Source organism: Triturus cristatus, chromosome 10, assembly GCF_964204655.1.
Source record: "Triturus cristatus chromosome 10, aTriCri1.1, whole genome shotgun sequence".
Taxonomy (NCBI): domain Eukaryota; kingdom Metazoa; phylum Chordata; class Amphibia; order Caudata; family Salamandridae; genus Triturus; species Triturus cristatus.
In genome coordinates, this window is record NC_140593.1 from 239,760,220 (window position 1) to 239,781,252 (window position 21,033).

At 45.9% G+C, this 21,033-nt stretch overlaps 1 protein-coding gene across 1 annotated transcript in view; it reads right to left on the reverse strand.

The window, feature by feature from the left end:
• The window catches only part of COL28A1 (collagen type XXVIII alpha 1 chain), a 688,108-nt gene that overhangs the window by 66,785 nt on the left and 600,290 nt on the right, over positions 1 to 21,033 (reverse strand). Inside the window, exon 34 of the mRNA XM_085630877.1 lies at positions 3,360 to 3,582. Within this exon, the coding sequence (XP_085487003.1) occupies positions 3,360 to 3,582 (223 nt within the window). The remainder of the gene's footprint in view (positions 1 to 3,359; positions 3,583 to 21,033) is intronic.

Consider the following 21,033-nt stretch of genomic DNA (forward strand, 5'->3'; position numbering starts at 1 on the left):
GCAAAGGGTTACATTTGGGCCCAGTACCACCTGCCATGGATTCCTTGCATATGGCTTCTGCATTTCCCATATTGTGGTAAATGCTATATATGAATGTCCACTTTAAGCGTGTCGCAATTATCTCCCGTGTCTATGTAAGAGATTAATAGAGCCCTGATTCACAGTGTGAAGAATCTTCTCTTGTAAGCGTCCTGTCATTTTAGAAATTTACAGCGATTCCCAGGAGGATTCCCAGAATTATATGACAAACATCAATTTCCATAAGTGCTTTATGACACAAGGTATCTTGTAATTTGTGCATACAAGCCTGTCTCTAATTTCCTAATTACAGGCGAGTTGTGACATCTCTAATTACCTGTAATACATAAATGAGCAGCTGCTCAACTTTTATAAGCTATTGCACGCGACAATGCCTGCTGCCAGAGCCAACAGACCAGGTGGAAGGCAGGCCACAGAGCATGATTGCAGCTGAAGCTTAAACAAGAAAAACTGGAACTGGCTTCAATGTTTTCTGAAAAGAAAAAGTGATCAGAAGAAAGTAGATATTTATGGGAATGTTGATTTCCCCCCACACAATATATTATTACAGGAAGGAGAGAATATGTGCATCTTTCTACGGAATCTTGGACGCAGCATTTTAACCTGAATTATAACAAAGTGATTCTAATTCCTTTTTGGAAAAATTTGCCAGCTGCTTTTGGGGTGTTTAATTCAGCAGGACAGATGCTGCTCTTATTCTTCTCTGCAATGAACTCGGCGAATGGCCTGATCACCACCACATCTGTTAATGTGCAAACAATCTACTGTATATAAGAATCCTGAGGGCTCCCATGTTGCGAGGATAGATAGGCAGACTCTGGCAAGTATTGGTGTTGAGTAACTTCCTGGCTTGTGCTTTACCCAATAAGGTACTCATCATCTACTGTACAAATATTCCCACCCGTGTATCCAAACACTCGGGCTAGCCTGTGGCCAATGCCAGCTTTGAAGCCAACTGTTAGGATCACGCTCCACAGAGCGCTTTTGCAAGCGAACCGTGTTGGCTTTTTGCATTCAGATCGTCTTCATATGGAGACAACAGCATCACTTGCCATCAGCATAAGCTGTCGTTGTAGCGGCTAGAGGCGAATGCCTTACTCTATTTCTGGTTTTCATTCCAGCATTGTAGGATACAGATTTCTCTTTTAGAATGATGACATGTATGGACCGGAATCACCAGGTGAGGATAAGTCACTTCCTGCATGTGGAAGTGGCTGCTCGCTGGTGGAAACAAACAGATACTGCAGTCAGGCGCCAATGCCCATAGGGCTGAAAGGACTTCAGCCCCCGCCGTCGTGTGTCTCAGCCCGGGCTGCAGCAGCTCGAGCTGCGGTGGGCTCGACTGGGCAGTGTCTGGAGTCACTTTTCACAGGCCTTTAAAGACCTTTTGCATATTTACATCCCTTTGTAGAGTGGTTCTCGAGGCTTAGTTTTTTTCTGGTTCCTGCACCCCCTAGGCCTCCCCTCTGCCTTAGTGTGAGAACGCATTTCATGAAAAGGAATATAAAGTAGGGTTGCCAAAAGAAAAATGGCAGCCATTTTTTGTTTAAAGAGCCTGCAAAGTCCTCGTCTTGACGCTAAATAGGATTCTATATGAAAAAGTATGTATTCATTTGTAATGTAACTTTTCTGTCTTTGTTCCCTTTCATTATCAGTCATGGATCATTAAGGCAGTCCTAGAACACAATTAAAAATGCTTGCTATTTGTATATGCTGCTCCAAGTATGCACAGATAAGTGCTGAAGATAAGCTTTAGCTGACTGCTTATTTTAGTATCGTCTGGGACATCAATATAATGAGCTGGCAACCCTAATCACAGGACTGGAAGTTTGTTGCAGGATGAGCTCAATATTTATTTCCTCCACCCTCGATCCCTGAAGAGGGCCGGACTGGGAACGCAAACCAGCCTTGGCAATTGAGTCAGACCGGCCGCGAGGGAGGGGGCGCATGGGAGGGTGCATGTGGAAAACACTGCAGATGCTTTTGGCACAGGGTGCGATATTGCAGCACTGCTGCAAAACTGGCTCCCTCTGCCCCCACCGGTCCAAAACGGGCCCTAACCTTTCTAGCCCACCGAGAAAACGCCCGAAGCCCGCTCGGGCCAGCCTGGCCCTGTCCCTGGATAATACCATAATAGCAATAGTTTAACTTGTATCTGAAACCCTACGCCAGCCCTCAATAACATGCTGAGTTACTTCAAGTGTCTGGGAAAGCACCCTGCATTCAGACAGCTCACTCCTCATTCACTTTCACATTCACCCTGCACTTACAGTGATCACAATGCACTCACACTGATCACCATGTACTCATACCATTTACCCTGCACTCACAATGACAACACAGCACTTATGCCATTCCCCATGAACTCACACTGTTCTCCCTCTACTTACCCTGCTGTCACATGAAAACACAGTACACTCTGCAGTCACAGTGATCACTTTGCACTCAAAATGCACTTGCGCTGTTCACCCTGTACCTCACCCCTTATTAGTCCCTATTTTCAGTGGGGAATTAGAGGTAATTATGACACCTGATATAGTCTGATCCCCAGGGTACCAGATTGCACCCTGTGGAATATTTACGTCAACATCTCCCACCCTACTCGTAATGAGGGTCCAAGCGGAGAGAGACTGCGATGAAGTACACAAAGGTGCAAAATATGTTCATTGAAGAGTGTTGAGGACAAGACTCACTGCTTGGAAACATGTACTTATGGTCAAGGGATCAGATAAAACCTATCTAGGAGAAAGATGAGCATTATTTGGCATAACCAAGGTACCTGGAGTCTACAGAGATATGTGGTCATGCTCAAAGGAATGTAAATTGATGCAGCATTGAGCCATTTAGGCCATGATATCCTGCTATAACCTAAGGGATGTTACATGGAAATTGACACACAGAAATCAGTGGAGCTTGGTCAGGCGAATGTTCAGAGCAATGCCACACCATTAATGTTAATATAGATTTTGACTAGGAGTATTCCAAAAGAGGAACACTTGTAACATATTAGGAAATAGGAGTCAGAAAGCAAAAATTAGCAAGAGAGAGGGAATGCTGAGTGTGATAAGAGATGAGGGATAAAACCTGGAAGAATGAGTCTTGGAGACCAGTGACAGACAGAGACCAAAGGAAGTAATGAGTAACTGCAGAGGTGAGACAACATTTGTATAGAGGCAATGGAAAGGCTAAAAGGCGGGAGAAACGAGAGTAAAAGAAGGCTCGGAGAAGGGAGAAGTGAGAAAGAGACATTGACAAGTTAGGCAATATTGAAATAATATTTAGATTCATCAGATTTCCCAAATATGTTGAGTAGCACATACCTCTGTGACCAATAGCTTCCAGGAATGGCTCTTTTTGACGAAATGGTGGTTCTTCTAAAATCAGATTTGGTGATGGTGAAGCAATGGGACTGAATGATTCTGAAGCTTTTTGAGTGCTAAAGATGGGAGGGAGAGGTAATAGAGTTTGGTCTGGGATATCTCTCCAAGTCTCTGTTGCATCTTGAAATGTCTCAGGCTCCCGTCTTCCTTCAGGTGGACGCACCTAGAACATTGGAAATATGACCGTTATTATAGTATGGGTCATCTGCGGGATTCACATTTCCAAGATTAATACAAATTGCAAATATGGAAGAGGACTGAAACTAAATTTCTTTCAACAGCTAAAATCTCTTGAGACTGATAGGAAAAGAATGACCACATACACGTTTAGAAAATGCTTTGAACTATTAAGGCTCTGTTAAAAACTGAGAGGTAAAATGCAGCAGCCGCCTGGCACTCAGATTTATCAACTACTATTTTGGGGCAGATAAGAGACTGGCCTACCTGCAGCTCCTTTGCCTGCAGGGTTAACCCAACAATTCCTTTAAGCTGCCACTTTTCAACAGGGTAGTTATATGCAAGACCAGGCCATTATCCGCTGCCGACCACACTAACAGGCATCCTTATAGGGATACATATCATGGTTGTCAATCTACTTGATGCAGGCTCTCATGCAAATCTTATCCTGAAATGCAGGTGAACAGTAGCGCCCAATTGGCAAAATGGGGGCTGGCACTGCTTCTCTTCAGTTGTGGTTGAACCAAAAATAGTGAAGACAACAGCAGTGTCTCACTTCTCCCTTAATGTAATCATATTTGTATTCAGTCTGTAACAAGACAATGATGGTTAAATGAATACTCCATTCCTGCCGCTAGGCAAGGAAGCAATAGTTCTACTACAAGACACAAATGCGCGACTGGTGATGTAGTAGGTAGTTTTACATGACAAGTCCTCTCTGTAAAGCCTCCTTTGGACTGTTTCCCCACTGGAAACAAAACTGTAAAGAAAGCAGTAGTGCCCTATTTCTGCCTTCATCTAATGAAATTTACAATCCGTAAAAAATCAATGCTGCTTAAATTAATATTCCCTTCTCGTCGCCAGGCAAGGAAGCAACGGTTCTGTCTAAGTGGGAATCTGTCTCTTAGAAGAGCTATTACCAGGCAGTTCCATCAATTCATGACTGGCGATGCAATAGGAAGCTGTACATGATGGACCTCCTCTGTAAAGCATCCCTGAGAGTGTTTCACACTGGAGAACTCTCCTCTCATTAGGTATTGGTGCCTGGCAGTAGGTGAGAATCCAGCAGGGGTCCATGAGCCGGAGGATGGTGTATCTTGAAAAAAATGCGCCAGAGATTGCAGCAGCTACAAATAACTTGTAATCTCTTCCTTCCACTGGTCCAGTCCCATAGGACCCGGACCCCCTAGGTTGGTTCCCGGCCCGCCCCGATCCAAACCCACAAATCAATACTTGACGACCAGAGCTGTGGGTAAAAAAGGCCATGTTTATTACAAACCATCACATAAACATGACAATATTTAATTAATACAATTCGATATGATATGGATTTATCAAATTCAATCGTTAAGCAATATTTACATTTAAGTTGATCATAAAATCATTAATCCATCAGCAAGTCTGACAGAATTTAATTTATATACCAGAAGAATGTTGTCTATTGCTCCAGCACTAAGGGGCATTCTGGCTCGCGTCCCCCAACCAACTGAGAGCCACGCAAGGCGCAACCCACCTGCGTCCTTGAGAGGTGAGCCTCTGCCATCTGGTCCTTGTCCGCCACCTGAGTGGCCCACCCCTCCACCACCAGGCTGCCCATTGGGGCTCGTAGGGAATAACCAGGGGCGGATGCCCCATGCCCTAGTTTGTGAACTGGCGCCCTTGCCCCCAGCCGGTGTCTCCATTCTCTCTGGGGAGAGTTTACCGTCTCTCCCCCTCAGTGCTGGCCTAGGGAGTATGCAGGAGGACTCCCCTTAACAATGTAAGGCAATGTATGTGGCCTCCTTACTGCCACAAGGGCGATCAGGGCAAACCGCACTTCGCCCTCCCCACCACAAGGCAACCCCTGAACCATTAGGTTCCTATCACTCTTCAGGCTCGGAGCCATGTCGGTTTCAAATTCACGGATTCATCAGTCTGGTTACCTCTGTAATGCAGGATAAACCAACTCAGGGGACTGCAGTCCCACATGGCGTCTTCCGCCAGCTGCTAATGTGTGGGATCCGTGGATCACCCTTGTCACTCACCCGAGGGAGACCTTTTCACCGCCCCCAGCTTCAACTCGCGCTGCTGCTTGCCAATGAGCCATACGGGCCCAACGCACGGGCAAGTGACTCAGTGTCTACACTGCTTTGGAAAACGTACTACCTCCATCTTGCTAAGTGAAATATCCGGCTTGCTGTGCATGTCACGGCCCCAATTCTGATCATAGTGACCAACCAACTTGATCCCTCAGCTGCGGGAACTAGTTCAGCATGCGATATGCACTAACTATGCGCAAGTCTGCACCTGATAATCGATGGGCATGTACACCCCCCTGAGCACCACCCAGCCGCTACAGGACCCTTCCTAATATACTCAGGTTATAACCTCCAGTAGGGAGTGAGCCTTTCAACCTTAGAAACCCAGTGTCCAGGAACTGCAGACCTCCCATTGCCCCGAGTCGCAAAGCCCCCACCAGACTGCTCCCCCTGGGCGGGCCCCCAAAACCAACCCCGCCCCTGTTGCGGGTAATAAGGTAAGTCTGTCGGATGACTGCCCCTGAGGTGGGTGCCACCCAACCCGTAACTTGCTAACATCATATTCCTCAAGAAGGAGTTGACCGCATTCTGAGTCCCCTAAGTTTGGCAACGAAAGTGACCACCATCAGTTGTGTGCTTGCGCCAGGTACAGGCCTGCTTTACGAACCCTATAAATGCCAGCCGCCCCAAGTGGGGCTCCAGTCGGGCATGTTCCTCCCCCGCTGACACCCCCAGGTCCAGAAAGGCCTAAACACTCCTGGTCCTGACCTCTGAGTGCGCTCACAAGGGATGCCCCTACCAACTACTATAACCGAGCCGTATAGCTGCTGCTTGAATGGAGGCCTGATGGACCCTTAATTACCGTCAGTGTTATGCGCGCAGCCTTTTCCCTGGCCCAACACAGCTGCTTGGAATGGTCAAACTGCAGGTGTAGCTGAAAGTGTCCCAGAGTCCCACCCTACCCCCGGGAAAGAGTGGCCCGCCTAATCCAGTAGGCCCCCTCTTGGTCAGGTGGACAGCGAAGCATGATAAGGCGTCATCTACCCACGGGTGCCCTACTTGTTGTCTAAATCACCCATGGGAACTGACCTCATTCTTCATCCCCTCCGCTTGCTGATGCAACCGAACACCATCCGATGCTGTGTCCAGCACCCTGCTGTTTAGTGATCTCAACCTTTGCAAACAGCCCTGCGCGAGCCCTCGGTGGACAAAGAGCCTACGTTCTTTCGCATGCCTTCTGAGTGTGCTCGCAGGGTGAACCCCCCCTGACTGTGCTAGGGCCAGACCCAAACCCCAAAAAGTGGTGTTGCGACCCAGCAATCTAATCCCATCTGAAATTGTAGCCCTGCACAAACCAGCAAAGGGTGCCCGTGCAACTACCAATTCCTCCATGCCCGAAACCATCATCAGGACACGTATGTTCTGCCTATTCTGTGATGCGTAAGCGCGGAAAATACCGCATACCGGAAAGATGGGGATAATCCCCTGAATGAACTAAATGCTTAGATACGTGGCCGAGCAGGACCCCTTCCTTAAGCCTAATTATCTTCAAAACAGCAGCACAGCGATGTAATCAAGCAATGAACCGCTGAAATTACAAGAAAACGGGAAAGATGGGACTACTCGAAAAGAGTAACATGACGCTTAGGTAGGCAAAGCAAGACACTCTTCTTAACCCTAATTATCTGACGGAAGGGCATCCGATCCATTGGTATCCAAAATGTGAACTCCCGGACTCTTGTAACCTGAACATACTGCCCAGGGTGTCCCCATTCTACGAGGTAAGCTAACTTTCAGTCTACTGCTGACACTGGAAGGGCCCGGCGGCCCCCATGATACGGGGGGGGCTCTGATCCCATGAAGGAAAATGGGGACTCTGCCTGCTCCAAGCCGGCGCGCCTACATACATGTGTAAGACCCCCATCGCACGTGAATGCCCCACCCTGGAGGGAGTAATGCCGCAGATGGTACTAATAAACCCAGACTCCCAGACCTGAGCACTGTGCCGACTGCTACCCCAAACCCTAGTAGGTCTTGCTAAGAAGCTACTGTGAGAAGTAACTACACTGACAATTTTTTGCCCGTACCGGGAAGAATACTGACTCCCACTAATTGAAATTGAAAAAAGTCTGCTAGCACCTATCACAACACACTGCTAATAATAAGACTAGCCATCCGCAGTAAACGCTGATAATACTTGATGCACTTAACAGTGGGAACATCTGTGGGACTGCATGGACCTCCAGCAATGGGCAGTAAACAGTATGCCGCCAAAGAACCCTAACTACCGAGTAAGTACTGCTAGCCCCCCGCAATGCTGTTACTGGCCATACTGATATTGCTAGCATTGAACAGTCTACCCACGGCTACTGCAGCCTACCTTACAAAGCTCCAACAATGCCAATACTCCTAGCCCTGAGCAGTACATACAATGTTCACCCTGTGAGCTAATACTCCTAGCTCTCAGCAGTAAATAAACTGCTAATACTGGCAGAAAAACAGATTCTCAGTGCTGCACCAACCAGCAAGCATCACTCTTTTACTGTCTGGTCTGTTTAGTCAGCACCTCGAAAGAGCCCTGAAACCCCTTGTGACAGAAATTCCAACACCGAGCGGTAGGCGTATCGCTGATAAAGCATAAAGCCATAACACACAGCTAGTGCTACCTACATCGGGCAGTGAGCCCCCTGCCTGCCCTGGCCATAACACGCTGCCCCTCCGGCCAGTCCTGAGCCACAAAACTTGTAGCCAGTACCATCCTGCACGCCACCCTGGTCCATCTGACAAGCTGTGGCGATGCAGCTAAGCTACCCCGCCCTCCCAGCACCGATCCTCGAGCCGCCTGCTGGGGCACCACCACCTTGGTGTTCCATGCCAACTTCCATCCCAGGAAACCCTGCCTATGTACCACAACCAACACGATTAGCCATATAAGCACCTGAGCGCCCTCCCTGAACTTCAATCACGCCACAGAAGGACACACAAAAACGTGGAATTCCGTGGTTTCAAGGACCGCAACATGTCGTGCTTTCCCGCCAACGCTCTAATCTGGCTCGTCGACTTCACGGCCAAGAAAACTGCCCCTAAATTGCGTGTCCGGGTCACCGGTCCTACATGCCTCGCATTACCCGGTATCACCAATTAATAACTATCAGCTACCAACACGAGCGACCTACCGCACTATTACTGTGGTGGCGGACCGCACGTTCCACTCCTCGAGCCCGTCGGCGCCACCACCAATACCATCCCCAGCTACTGAACCGGCAGCACCCAGTGACATGAACGGCCCCCCTCCACGGAATGGGCACAATGCTTTAATGCTTGAGCCAGCAACCTTACGAGTTCAGGAGCGGTGTATTTATATCATTTATCTCCCGCCCTGCATGGCTGAACAATCTCGTCTCCTATTACCCTTTGTGGTGGGCGGTCTGCCCCCCCTTGGCGTCCCACACAGCCCTATCAAGTCACCAAAGTGACCACAATCTCGCCTCAGGGCCAACATGGCTCGCGAGAGGGACAACCACTCCGTTGCGCCGTGGAAGTTTCCCACGAACCTCCCACGAAGCACTCGCTCTTCCATACCACCCCCACCATTGCCGTCAGAATGGCCGCGTCATGCGCGAAACAAGATTACATTTATACGGCATTCAGTAATCCATACTAGCACCAAACCCAAGCAAAACGTCCTACTACACCCACTGAGCGTCCGTGCCCCCAAACCCAGAAATTGCCACCAAGACCTACCAGACAGTATCCCGGTAGCCCACAAGACCTTCGGTCGCAACCACCAAGGCCACCACAGGAAGACACAAACTACAATACCGTACCCTGGCAGGAGGCCGCACCCACGCCGCTGCGAACCTGGGACGGCTGCCCAGGATGCCCACGCCTGGAAGTCTAAGAAACACGCCCCCCACGACCGACCGCACCAAATAAACCCATCTCACCGGAAATACCCCTCTCTCAGATCCATGTGTGCCCCCTGTGCCCAATGACTAAGCGCATTGATGCCTCTGATTAAGCGGAGCCGCACTGCACTAGACACCTCTAAATCACCAGCTGATGAACAATTGTCCCCTCGAAAGCACTCTGTCTCACATCGTGACAAGCTAAAGCACTGGGCCAATTCAGGCTCCCTGTCCTTCCTTCTCTCGTTTCGCCTGGCATAATTCCCCAACTCACTCTCGGCAATTGGCGAGATAAAATCACAAATACAAGGGAGTGCTGATACCACAACAATCACTACCCCTTCACGGTAAGCTTATGTTATCTTAGCTGAGGATTACTCGCCATGCACACCGGGCACCCTAACAATCAGGCTCTTAATCATGTAACAAGTTAGAGGGTTAACGGGAAACTAGAGATTACCAACGCGTACAACGTTTAAGGTGCGTTTGTCCGCTCTCTATACCGGGCAGCCAAAGGGAAAAAGGGGGGGGAGGTGCAAGGGGTCACCGTGTTACAGTTCCCCTTTGGTCTTAACTTATCGAACACACCTCCCCCGCGACTGCCCACCACAGAGACCAAAGACCCCCGCCCCTTACCTCCATGTGCTGCAAAGCACCACCACCGTAAGCCTGCCTGAGCGGGGAATCCCACCGCAAATTAAGATCACTACGAGACGCTCTCCTCCCAAGGCCCCGCTCTCTCCAGTCCGCGAAGCACACTATCCCGACCAGCTGTCCTGCGACCATCTGCGGCCCAGACCGTCTACCACCTGCATGGGGACCAAAGAAAGAACAAGAAAGACAACTCTCCGCTGCCAGAAGATTCACTGAGTCCCCTGCATACCGGGGCCGGCGCCATAAAGAAGAGAGGGCGAAGACCAGGGCAAGTTGCCCTAAATAGGCCCACGCCCACTCCTCCCCCTCGTTGTTGCCTGCCCCGGCCGATAGTGACGTCACGATGTTGCCCCGGAAGTGATTCATGCTGTAGACACGCCCAATACTTTGAAGAGGAACCACGGGGGCGTGGCTGGGTTCCCGGGGGGCCACGTTCTAATGGCGCACTTCCTTATAGTTCACACTTTTCCAAAAGTAAGGCCTAAAGTGAGTACACAATTGGTACTGTAGAAACAAGACCAGAGTAGGATCATTATCTCTTCCAGTGGGTATGTTAGAGCAGGCTCTGTCCAAAGGGTTGCTGGTAGTCAGACAGGTTAGTGCCTTGGTGTGTCCACTTTATGGAGCAAAACAGAAACATGGGTGGTTAGGAGGCATTAGCTTCCTAGTGGCATTTTCTATTTTAGCCATTTTGATACTAGCATTCCCTTTAATCACTTCATGGCTAATGTAGGCTCCAATAGTGACTACATAGAATGAATATAGGGACCCAAAATATTAGTCACTGGTCGCAAAAATCTGGTCACAATTTGATAGCAGTATTTTTTGTAACAGGTTGTTTTGCTGAATTCCAATTCATAGTAGGTCGCAATCCAACGTACCTCGTGAATATAAATGTGGTGGGTTGTATATGTGACACACTCTGATCAGTGGCCTACTATGGTCAGCAAACCACCATGTCTGTGATTGCCTTAATAAGATACATTTGTAGGTCGAGCCTAGGCAGCGCGCATGCGCTGTCTGCAAGACCTGCTGTAGCTAAAAAAACTACTTTGGTCCCATCTCCTGCTTGCCGTACGTTCACTCCAATGTTGTTCTTTTTTTGCTGCCTCCTAACTCGTTTGGTAGCCCATACATCACGTCCATTCAAGGACAGAGTTGCACTGACCAAGTACAGTTTCCGTACGTTTTCATTCTTGAACAGTTGTTTGGACAGGACATTGTTGCTTTCAGCCCCTTGCTGCTTGTTATTAGTTGCTTTCCAACCATCTGCTGGTTTTGGAATGTTCCCTTTGATCTTCCGTGCGTATACTGGGCTGCAAAGGCTTTCGCTTGGTCTCTTTTTTACATTTGATTAGCATTTCATCTTTCCAGTCGCTGCATTTTGTTTTCATCGTTAACGGGGATAAACAGTTCAACAAATGCATACTGGTATTTTCAATGTTGGCTTGCTTTTCTGAGGTGCAGGTAAGTTTACAACATCGCAAAAATTGCTCCAAGGTGCTACTTAGCACGGTTCCTATATTGAGCAGTTCATTTCGATGTGCTTCAGAACACAAGTTGAAAGACCCCAGCAGGATGGCTAAAGAAATGGGATTGGCTAATTCACACCCTGTAAGCTCCGCTGTTGCAAATTAATTGTGTTATGGTAAGGAAATAAAAGCTACAATGCCCCTTGAACTAGCTGTCTTGTCACATTCATTACCTGCAAGTTTGGTGTAACTGAGGAACAGTTTTCATGTTGTCAATTTCAAATATGTACATATAACAATAGCTGTAGGAAAATACCCGCAGTATAAATTGAGTAGTTTTTGGTGGGGCTCCCCACACCACATACATTTTATCTTGGTATCACCATGCATTAACTAGAGGTTTGTTGTTTTTTTAAATCTTCCTCTTAAAAACGCTGTCAACTAAAGCACTGTGCTCAGCATTGCAGTGTTTCCTTCATAGGTTCTGACGTTTGCTTTGCTTTGAATAGAGGTTATTATAAAAAGGAGAATGCAGGCCCTTAGAAGCAAAGCTTTTTCTAATGCAATTGGACACTGGAGTGATCCTCAGGTGTAATTGTCTGTTTTTTTTTATAAAATGATAACTGCATCATGAGTTGAAAAAAACACTTCTAATGTGTGTTTAATGGAGAGTTTTTCTTTCTGTGTGGCTTTTGAATACGTTAAACACACGTGTAGTCACAGTTTAGTACGAACGTTTTCTAACGTAGTCACATTTAATTTCCTCCGAATTTTGTTCCATATAGTTCGAGAGAGTGCGCCACGGCTGCGCCGTAGACAGATGCTGCCCTTGCTTATTAATCATATTTGACATTTAGGGGTTCTTACGCTCGGCACTTCTGGCAATGCAGCTGGTGTCAATATCCCTACCTGTGGCGCTTTCTATGGAGCTGGTGATTCCCTAACTGCCGTTCTTCTCCTCCCGCTGTCGCTTTGAGTTTGGCGGCGACCGCTGTGTGGAGGCTACATTGAACTACGGTGCCCAGGCTCCCTTGCACCAACTTCCGGAGGCGGACACTCTGCATTTCGCGCCCGCTGGCGTTTTAAAAATAACTCCGCCCCCCGCATCGCGGGACCGCGCGCGGGCTAAGCCCGGGCAAAGGGCGGGCCCTCTGTGGCCCTCAGGGGACCGAGGGAGACGGGACGGGCCACCCCCATTGCATTCATCTTGCCGCCCAGGTCAAAGCTTTGAGGTGATTCCTGTATCCTATCCGTGTGCCATACGTTAGCTCGTACGGATTTGTGTACAGGTTAAGTGTCATATCTAGCTGTGTTGTAATAGTGTGGGATAGTTTGTAAAAAATGACGAAAGCCAGAAAGACCCCTGTGGCTACAAGATCATCCACTAGAAAAAATCCCGCCCCATCCACACCCTTGCCATCTTTAACAGCTATTGACCTCATGCTGCAGAAAACGATCAGTGTAGTAGCTGATGCGATCCAAAATACGGAGAGACGCCTCTCCTTGACCCCGAATATGTGTTTTCCAAATCTCTCAATGCACACCACTGAGCACAACAACACTGTGGAGTCAACCATAAACGTGGACGACTCACTCTTGCTGCAATCTTTCTCGGGGTTACCGAGTGGTAAAGGTTGTAGAAATGAAACACCTTCAGGTCTAATCACTCTAAATAGTAATGAAAGAAGCCCCTCACCTATTACCAATGGTGGGGCTAGTCCGTGCCTAGTACAACCAGGAAATATGTTAATAAACTCCCCAGGAGAAGTACTTGCTGAAAGTTCCCCCCTGACTAGTATAACAGTAACAGATAAGTCTCCTTCCCCCAAAAAGAAGAAAGGGCGCAATGGGAGAAAAAAAACCAAATCTATTGTGAGGAAGATCTATAAACCTCTGGGTAACCATAAGCCCTCAGCTAAAGATGTATGGCTTAATTTCAGATTGGCTAAACCAATAACGAGTACATCTAACATGATTATAACACCTGCCAAGCAAGATTTACCAATAGCCAAAGAAAATCAGCCAAAAACTAAAAAACCTCACATGGATGAGACAACTCAGACTGAAAGGGTGAGTTTAACTGATACATCTCATTTGAAAGATTTAGAACGGCTGGTTAGACTTCTTCTTCAGCCTATAAATGAGAAAATTACTAATATAGAGTTAATTTTAGTAAAACTCGAGAAATATCGAGATAATGACCAGATCGTTAACCCTAAACCTCCTCCTACTTTTACACAGACTGACAATACAGAAACTGTCAGTTGCAATACGGCAATTATTAATTCCGCGGGAGTTAATGCTCAGAACGACCAACCACAACACATAAGATCACAAAAAGAACCAATAGTGTTGCCGAGTGTATCTCCTATGCTGGCATGCTCCATAGTTGACAATGACGAGAGCGAATGGGCCACAGAAGATTTATCCCAAGTATCACCTGCCGACCAAGCTAAGCCCATTAGGACTCCACCAGCGGTACCCCTAGCCACAAACATACGATCAACACGAAATCCTATGCAGCCCCCACAAAATAAAAAACCCATTCATATTAATCTCCCTCCGGAATCCCAACTACACACCATAGTAATGATAGGTGTCCCGCAACTAGAAAAGGATAAGGCAGAGAGATATGAGGACTTGAAAAATAAAGTAAGTCATTGGTTAACCACCCATAGACCGATCCCCAGACACATCAGTGGTAAAATTTTAAATGTCAGGAGGGTCGACTGGGTGGGCCACAGATTTAAATCTACCGAGGGGGACTGCATTCTCGTTACTTTTGCTGATAACCGTGCAGTAAAGCACATTATTGGCTGGAAAGATGACACGATCAATAGTTTGATCCGTACTAAAGACTTAAGTTATTTTTATCCCTCAAATGATCACGGCATTAATAAGTTGTCTATACACCCTATCATTGAGGAAGAAGAAAAGTATGTCATCTACAATTCACATTTTAACGGAGAAATACCGATGAAGTATTCTTATAATACAGGAACTCACAGACAGCATAGAAGTGATATATTTGGGGGGCCCAGAAATGTTAACCATCCAGTTGCTTATTATGAAAGACGGGAGACCCCAGATGGCCCATACTGCTATCAAAATCATTTTCAATCAATACCTTCTAACACATATTACAATGTACCAACCTCAAATAGGTTTGATGTTTTTTACGAGCAAAATGGTCTGGAGGGGGTTGATTGACTGTATGCTGCAGCAGCAATGCCTACGCTTGCTGATTCCTCATTAAGCGATTTTAACCACGATGTTATTATTCTTTATCCAAACAAAGAACTAGATAGCAATAATCTTGTAGAACCAGACACAGATCGTTTATTACCCAGGTCCGTATCCTTTGATCGTGAGCATTCTAATATACTGCATCATCAGCCTGAAGCACTTAATGTTCACCTATCTAACGTAGAACTAAAACCCTCTGCAGTAGAAATCTCGGGAGTTACTGTTGATGAACAACCAAACCAGTTATTAGAATTTATTAGTACCGAGGCTCCCATGAACATAGAGAATGATGATGCTTGTAAAATGAGTTTGGTTTCTTGGAACATTGCAGGCTTGGCAGACAAGATATGTGACCCTGCCTGGCTGGCATTTGTCAAAAAATATGCGATTATATGTCTCCAAGAAACATGGCTGGAAGAAAACATTGCCTTCATTGAAGGGTATCAAAGCTTCCTTAGACCAGCATCCCCCTCAACTAGCGGCAGAGCAAAAGGGGGCCTGGCCATTTTTATAAACTTGGCCCTTTCTTGTGATATAACTAATCACCAATATGTAAATAGCAACTTTCAAGTGCTTGTACTGAAGAGAGGCAAAAATGCTTTGACTTTAGTCAATTTTTATAACGCCACATCTAGTCAAGGGGAATGTAACATATTGTTGTTGAATGAAATGTTGAAAGAAGGATCAGGCATATTACCTTGTAAAGTATTGATTGTAGGTGACTTCAACGTACATCCATGCGGTAACCCTCGAGATACCCCAATGGGATCCCTTGGGTGTAACAGCATGGATGGTTTTCACTTTGATCATACTAGACGTGGCTCTTTTCTTAATGATCTACTTAATGAAAATAACTTGTTTGTAGCCATGTCCTTGGTCCCAGAATCCAAAATTTTCGATGTCCCGACGTTTAAAGGGTCTCGTTACGGGTCTTTTATTGACCACATATTATTATCTGTTGACCTTGTTAATCAGACCTCCTGCTTTACTATTCACATGAATATTTATAGTGATCACAACCCCATTTCTATTAACTTGAATGGGGGTATATTTGAATTACGTAAACAATGTAAAGATAGGGGCATTTTACAATGTACAAATGGTAAACGTCGCTTGAAATGGCATAGGGTAAATCAAGAAAATCTCTACAATGATATTAACAAGTTATGTGGTGAGGAATTAGCGACCTGTGTCTCAACTTCTATGTCCCCAAAGCAAATTTTAGCCACTTTTGAAGGTGTAGCGTTAACAGTAAGCTCTATGTTATTAGTTCCAGTGAATGGGCAAGTTGATAGTTACCCTAAATGGTTTGATCACGCATGCTCCGTGGCAAGCAGAGACTTAAGAAAGGCGTTAAAAATCAAACCTAGAGATCTAGGCGAAATCAAGATCCTCCGCTTTATTTATAAAAAAACATTAGATAAGCGGAAAAAGGAAATTAAGGCCAATATCTGGGAGTCCCTGCTTGACCCAACTGTCCTGGGAAATAGCAGCAAATTTTGGGAGATTGTCAACAAACCTTTGTTTGACAACCCAAGTGATACTGCAATAGGCACAAACATCCCAGAGGCAGATTGGGTGTCCCATTTTAGTGCAATTTTTAAAAGCCATGATCAACTTTCAGATTATGACTTCTTAACCTCAATGGAGAATTCTCCTTGTTTCTCAGTCAACGAAGTAGAAAAGGCAATCCAAGGCTTAACTAGTAATAAGGCACCAGGTCCGGATGGCCTTCCTCCGGATCTTTTTAAATCTTGTATCGGGCTATGGGCTCCTATCCTTACGAATGTAATAAATGCAGCTGCAATTTCTGGGTGCCCAAAATCCTGGGGACAATCAACTATCGTCCCTGTGTTCAAAAAGGGTGATCGTGGTAGCCCGTTATGCTACAGGCCAATATCCTTAATTAACTCTGTAGCAAAAGTGGTAGGGGGTGTGATTTTGAACAGACTTACAACATGGGCAAACGAGAAAAATATTCTATCTTCAATACAATACGGCTTCAGACCTGGCCACTCAACAGTAACCCAGTGTCTGAACCTGTATTTAATTGTAAGCAAATACACTCTAGCCCGCCAGGGAACCATACACATGGCTTTCATGGACCTATCGTCCGCATTTGACTGTGTGGACAGAGGTAAATTATGGGACATTATGTTAAAAATGGGCATTGATCAGAACTTAGTTCATGTCCTGATCGATTTGCACTCAGATACAAGAGCCAACGTCCGTTACTCCCAAGACCTGAAGGTGACAGGGGACATCAGAATAAACAGGGGCGTCCGCCAAGGATGTATTCTAGCACCATTTCTCTTCAATTTGTACATAAATGAGTTGGAGGACTGTTTGTTGAGAATAGGTGCAGACTACCCCTATGTAGGCAGAAAAGGTGTCCCAGTCTTACTCTACGCGGACGACGCTGTCCTTATTTCAAGGACCGCAATTGGTCTCCAAAAACTTCTGAATTCTTTCTTTGAATTTATGGAGTTTAGAGGCTTAAGTATCAATAACTCAAAGTCCTATACTATGAAAATAGGCCAGGGGTCGCGTAAACCTAATTCTTTTTATACAAATGGGGAAAGAATTCCAAATTCCAAAACCTTCTCATACCTCGGGGTCCTCCTCGACGACCAACTAGAGTGGGGCCCAGCTGTTGCTAAAAAGAAGGGCGAAGTAATACGTGTCAATGCAGCAATACTTGGCTTTGCAAGAAAAATGGGCAATAGCCCGGTGGCCGCCTTGCTCAAACTATATCAAGCCAAAAGTGTTGCCATCGCTTGCTATGGCAGTGAGATATGGGGCTACTGCCAGACACGAGCCCTGGAGGTTGCAGAAAATAACTTCTTAAAGAAGGTATTGAGGCTGCCAAGGGGCACCGGAAATTTTTCGGTACACGAGGAATTAGGTGTACCATTCCTGAGTGACAGAATAGCAGCAAATCCCCTATTATGTTGGCTGAACTCCTGGCTAAACGACGATATACCTCTCACTCATGCTATATTAGAAGAAGCTCTAACCTGGGAAGGTAGGTTCAAGGTTCCGTGGCTGAGGTACATTAACGACCGCCTCACTGAAATGGGACGGCCGGATTTGTTCTCATCCCCAAATTCTATAACCAAAGCTGATGTAATTTTTGTGAAAAAGACATTCATGTCTACTAGGTATCTTGCCCGGGAGGAGGGCGAGCTGATGAAAGACAGTGTAAGGAAACACGCCCTACTTAAAACAGGTCCTCAAATGGAACCATATCTATCCTGGCCTATGTCTGGGTATGAACGCTATCTCCTGACAAGGTTCCGTTTTGACTTATTTCATCTCCTGTTGGCAACACCAAGAGGAGCCCACCGAGGCCAAGTGTTACCTGCTTGCGGCTGCGACGGGAAGTCTCCGCAAGATTTGGCACACTTCTTATTTGTTTGTCCTTATTATTTAGTACCTCGGAAGTTGTATTTAAAGCCTTGTTTAAAAGATCTACAATTTACCCAGATCAAACCAGCACTTTATTACCTCCAACTCCTGAATTGTGACTGTACTTTGTTTGTATGTAGCTTTTTGAAACTAGCTATTATTTTCAGGAAAAGTATGGAAGGTTAATTATGCTGCTACTATCGTTGTACTTTTAACCCTTTTTAACTTTGTATAACTATTTATATTTTTAACTTGTTGCATTTTATGTGTTATTCTGGTTCTACAATACCCTCGCACATTATTTTGCGTCTCATAGATGAAATGGATGGTTTTCTTTTATATTATATCAATGGAATATGTTATGTCTGTATGTTTTTAAAATGTACTTTTATGAATGTAATGTTTACATTCGAATAAAGATATTTGAACTTGAACTTGAACTTGACATTTAGGATTCACAAGTTAGCTGCAAGGTCTTGCTAGTATTTCATGTGTGGGGCTGAATGTGAGCCCTACAGCAAGTTGTTTTTCATAACAGGAACCATGTGTTTGTATGATCGATGGCATCCTTTTCTACTGTGAACGTGGACCACCGTCCTCTGTGCTGACATCCTACACGTCTCCTACATATCTGCCATTGCTGTCAGTCTGGGAGGTTCAAGCCGGGTACAGCCTTGAACAGAGTTCTGTCAAAATACTTTGGGGGATGTGGTATTTGTCTGCAAGTGTTTTTCGGGCGTCTTTTTTATGGATGCTGTTGCAATAGGCTGTGCTACAAGTTGCCAGAATTAAATTATATAAATTATAGTCATTAGAGCTTGGTGCACAGAATGTCAGTTGGATAATACAAAATGTTCTTATCAACAACATACATTATTTCCATTAATGTATTTTTATTTCCCATTGGCATATTTCTTCCATGCCTACCTTTTACATTATCTTACGATTTGAGAGTGAGCAAATTTACAACCTTTTATATAGTAGTTCGTACTATGTCTGTTGTTGAAGTTGGGGCACTGAGAGCCAGCCAATCAGCATAATTTCACTCAACGCCACACAGTTCCTTGCCACAGAATTCATGGAACTCGGACCCTCCCCTACTGCGTGGGACAGCTCCTGGTAGCCCCCGGCCTTTGGAAACCCACCTACCCCGACTGACCACGCCCTGAACCTCAGCATCATTCTCAACTCCTCCCTCACCTGGACCCGCCAGATCAACGCTACCGCCTCCACCTGCTTCAACTCCTTCCGCATTCTCCGCAAGACCTTCAAGTGGATCCCCCTGAATGTAGAAAGACCGTCACCCACGCACGAATGTATGATGTTACAACACAAACATTTAAAACACATGCCTTTACAATGTAGTTTCAAATACACACCACATAATTCCAGACCAAACTATACATTTCAAATACACACCACATAATTCCAGACCAAACCATATATTACAACTACACAACGTAGTTACACAACACACCACATATCTCCAAACCAGACCACAGATTTCCACATTATACCACAAAATTTAACAGCACGTCATATAATTCAATTCCACAACACCATTCCACATATTTATCTCCTTAAGACACAATCTCATTCAACATAATTCCAGTACACTTAATACAATTTAATTACTATCCACATAATTCCAAAGCACACCATGCCACATATTTCCACTACACAACCCCACACCACAACACAGAATTCCATTCCATACAACAAACAATTCTAAGACAACCCATCCCTACCTTACACTTTCACCAACCCTGTCATCTCTCCCACACACACACCCACTGCCCCTCTCATCTTTCCCTCACACTCCCACAACGACAGCCACGGCCCATGCAGCTAAGAGTGGTGGGGCAGGGTTGGGGGGGATTCGGCAGACGACCACGAGGGAAAAATAGATAAATAATAAATTTTCCCTTGTTGTTGTCTGACAAAATCTTCCCCCCACCCAGCCCCACCGCCCCACCGCTCTTACCTGCATGGGCTGAGGCTGACTACCCACTCATCTCGCAAATCCACTGCCCCCTCATCCCTCCCTCACACTCCCTATCTCCTCTCTATACCGCCTGCTCACACATACTACCTTCCTATACCTCCTCATGATGTATATTGGTCCACCTTTCTCCTTCACCCCCTTTGCCCCCCACTCATCCCTCTCTCTCTCTCTTGTACCCTCTCCAACACATCTCGCTCGCTCTCTCACACTCTTCCCGCCTCTCTCAATTGGTTCACTTGAGGTCTTCATGCACATTTTCTTCCCCATAGCCTTTCAAGGTTTCCGTCCCTCAAACACACGCTCTCCTCCTCTTCTTAGGGTGTCTTCTGCATGCACATGCGCTCCCTATTCATGCGTCTATGTCCTGCTCTCCTCTTCTTTCTCTCGTTCTCACATACTCTTTCTGCTCCTCTGTCTGGAGTTCATTCACCACTTTGTGCACAAACTGCTCATCCCACTCTATCTTCCTTTCTATCTATTCTGTACATCTCTCATCCATATCTATTCACCATTTCAAATAATTCCATTACACAAATACAATAAACACTACACAATTCCACAATTAACAATTCCAATTCAACCCACATAATTCAACTCCACACCACATACATCCACTCCCCCTCCAAACAAAAGCACATAGGTAAAATAAATTGTCATTTACAATACCAATAGCTCTAACTCTCACAAATACAAGACCTATTGCATTGCAAATGCTTGTTTTTAATG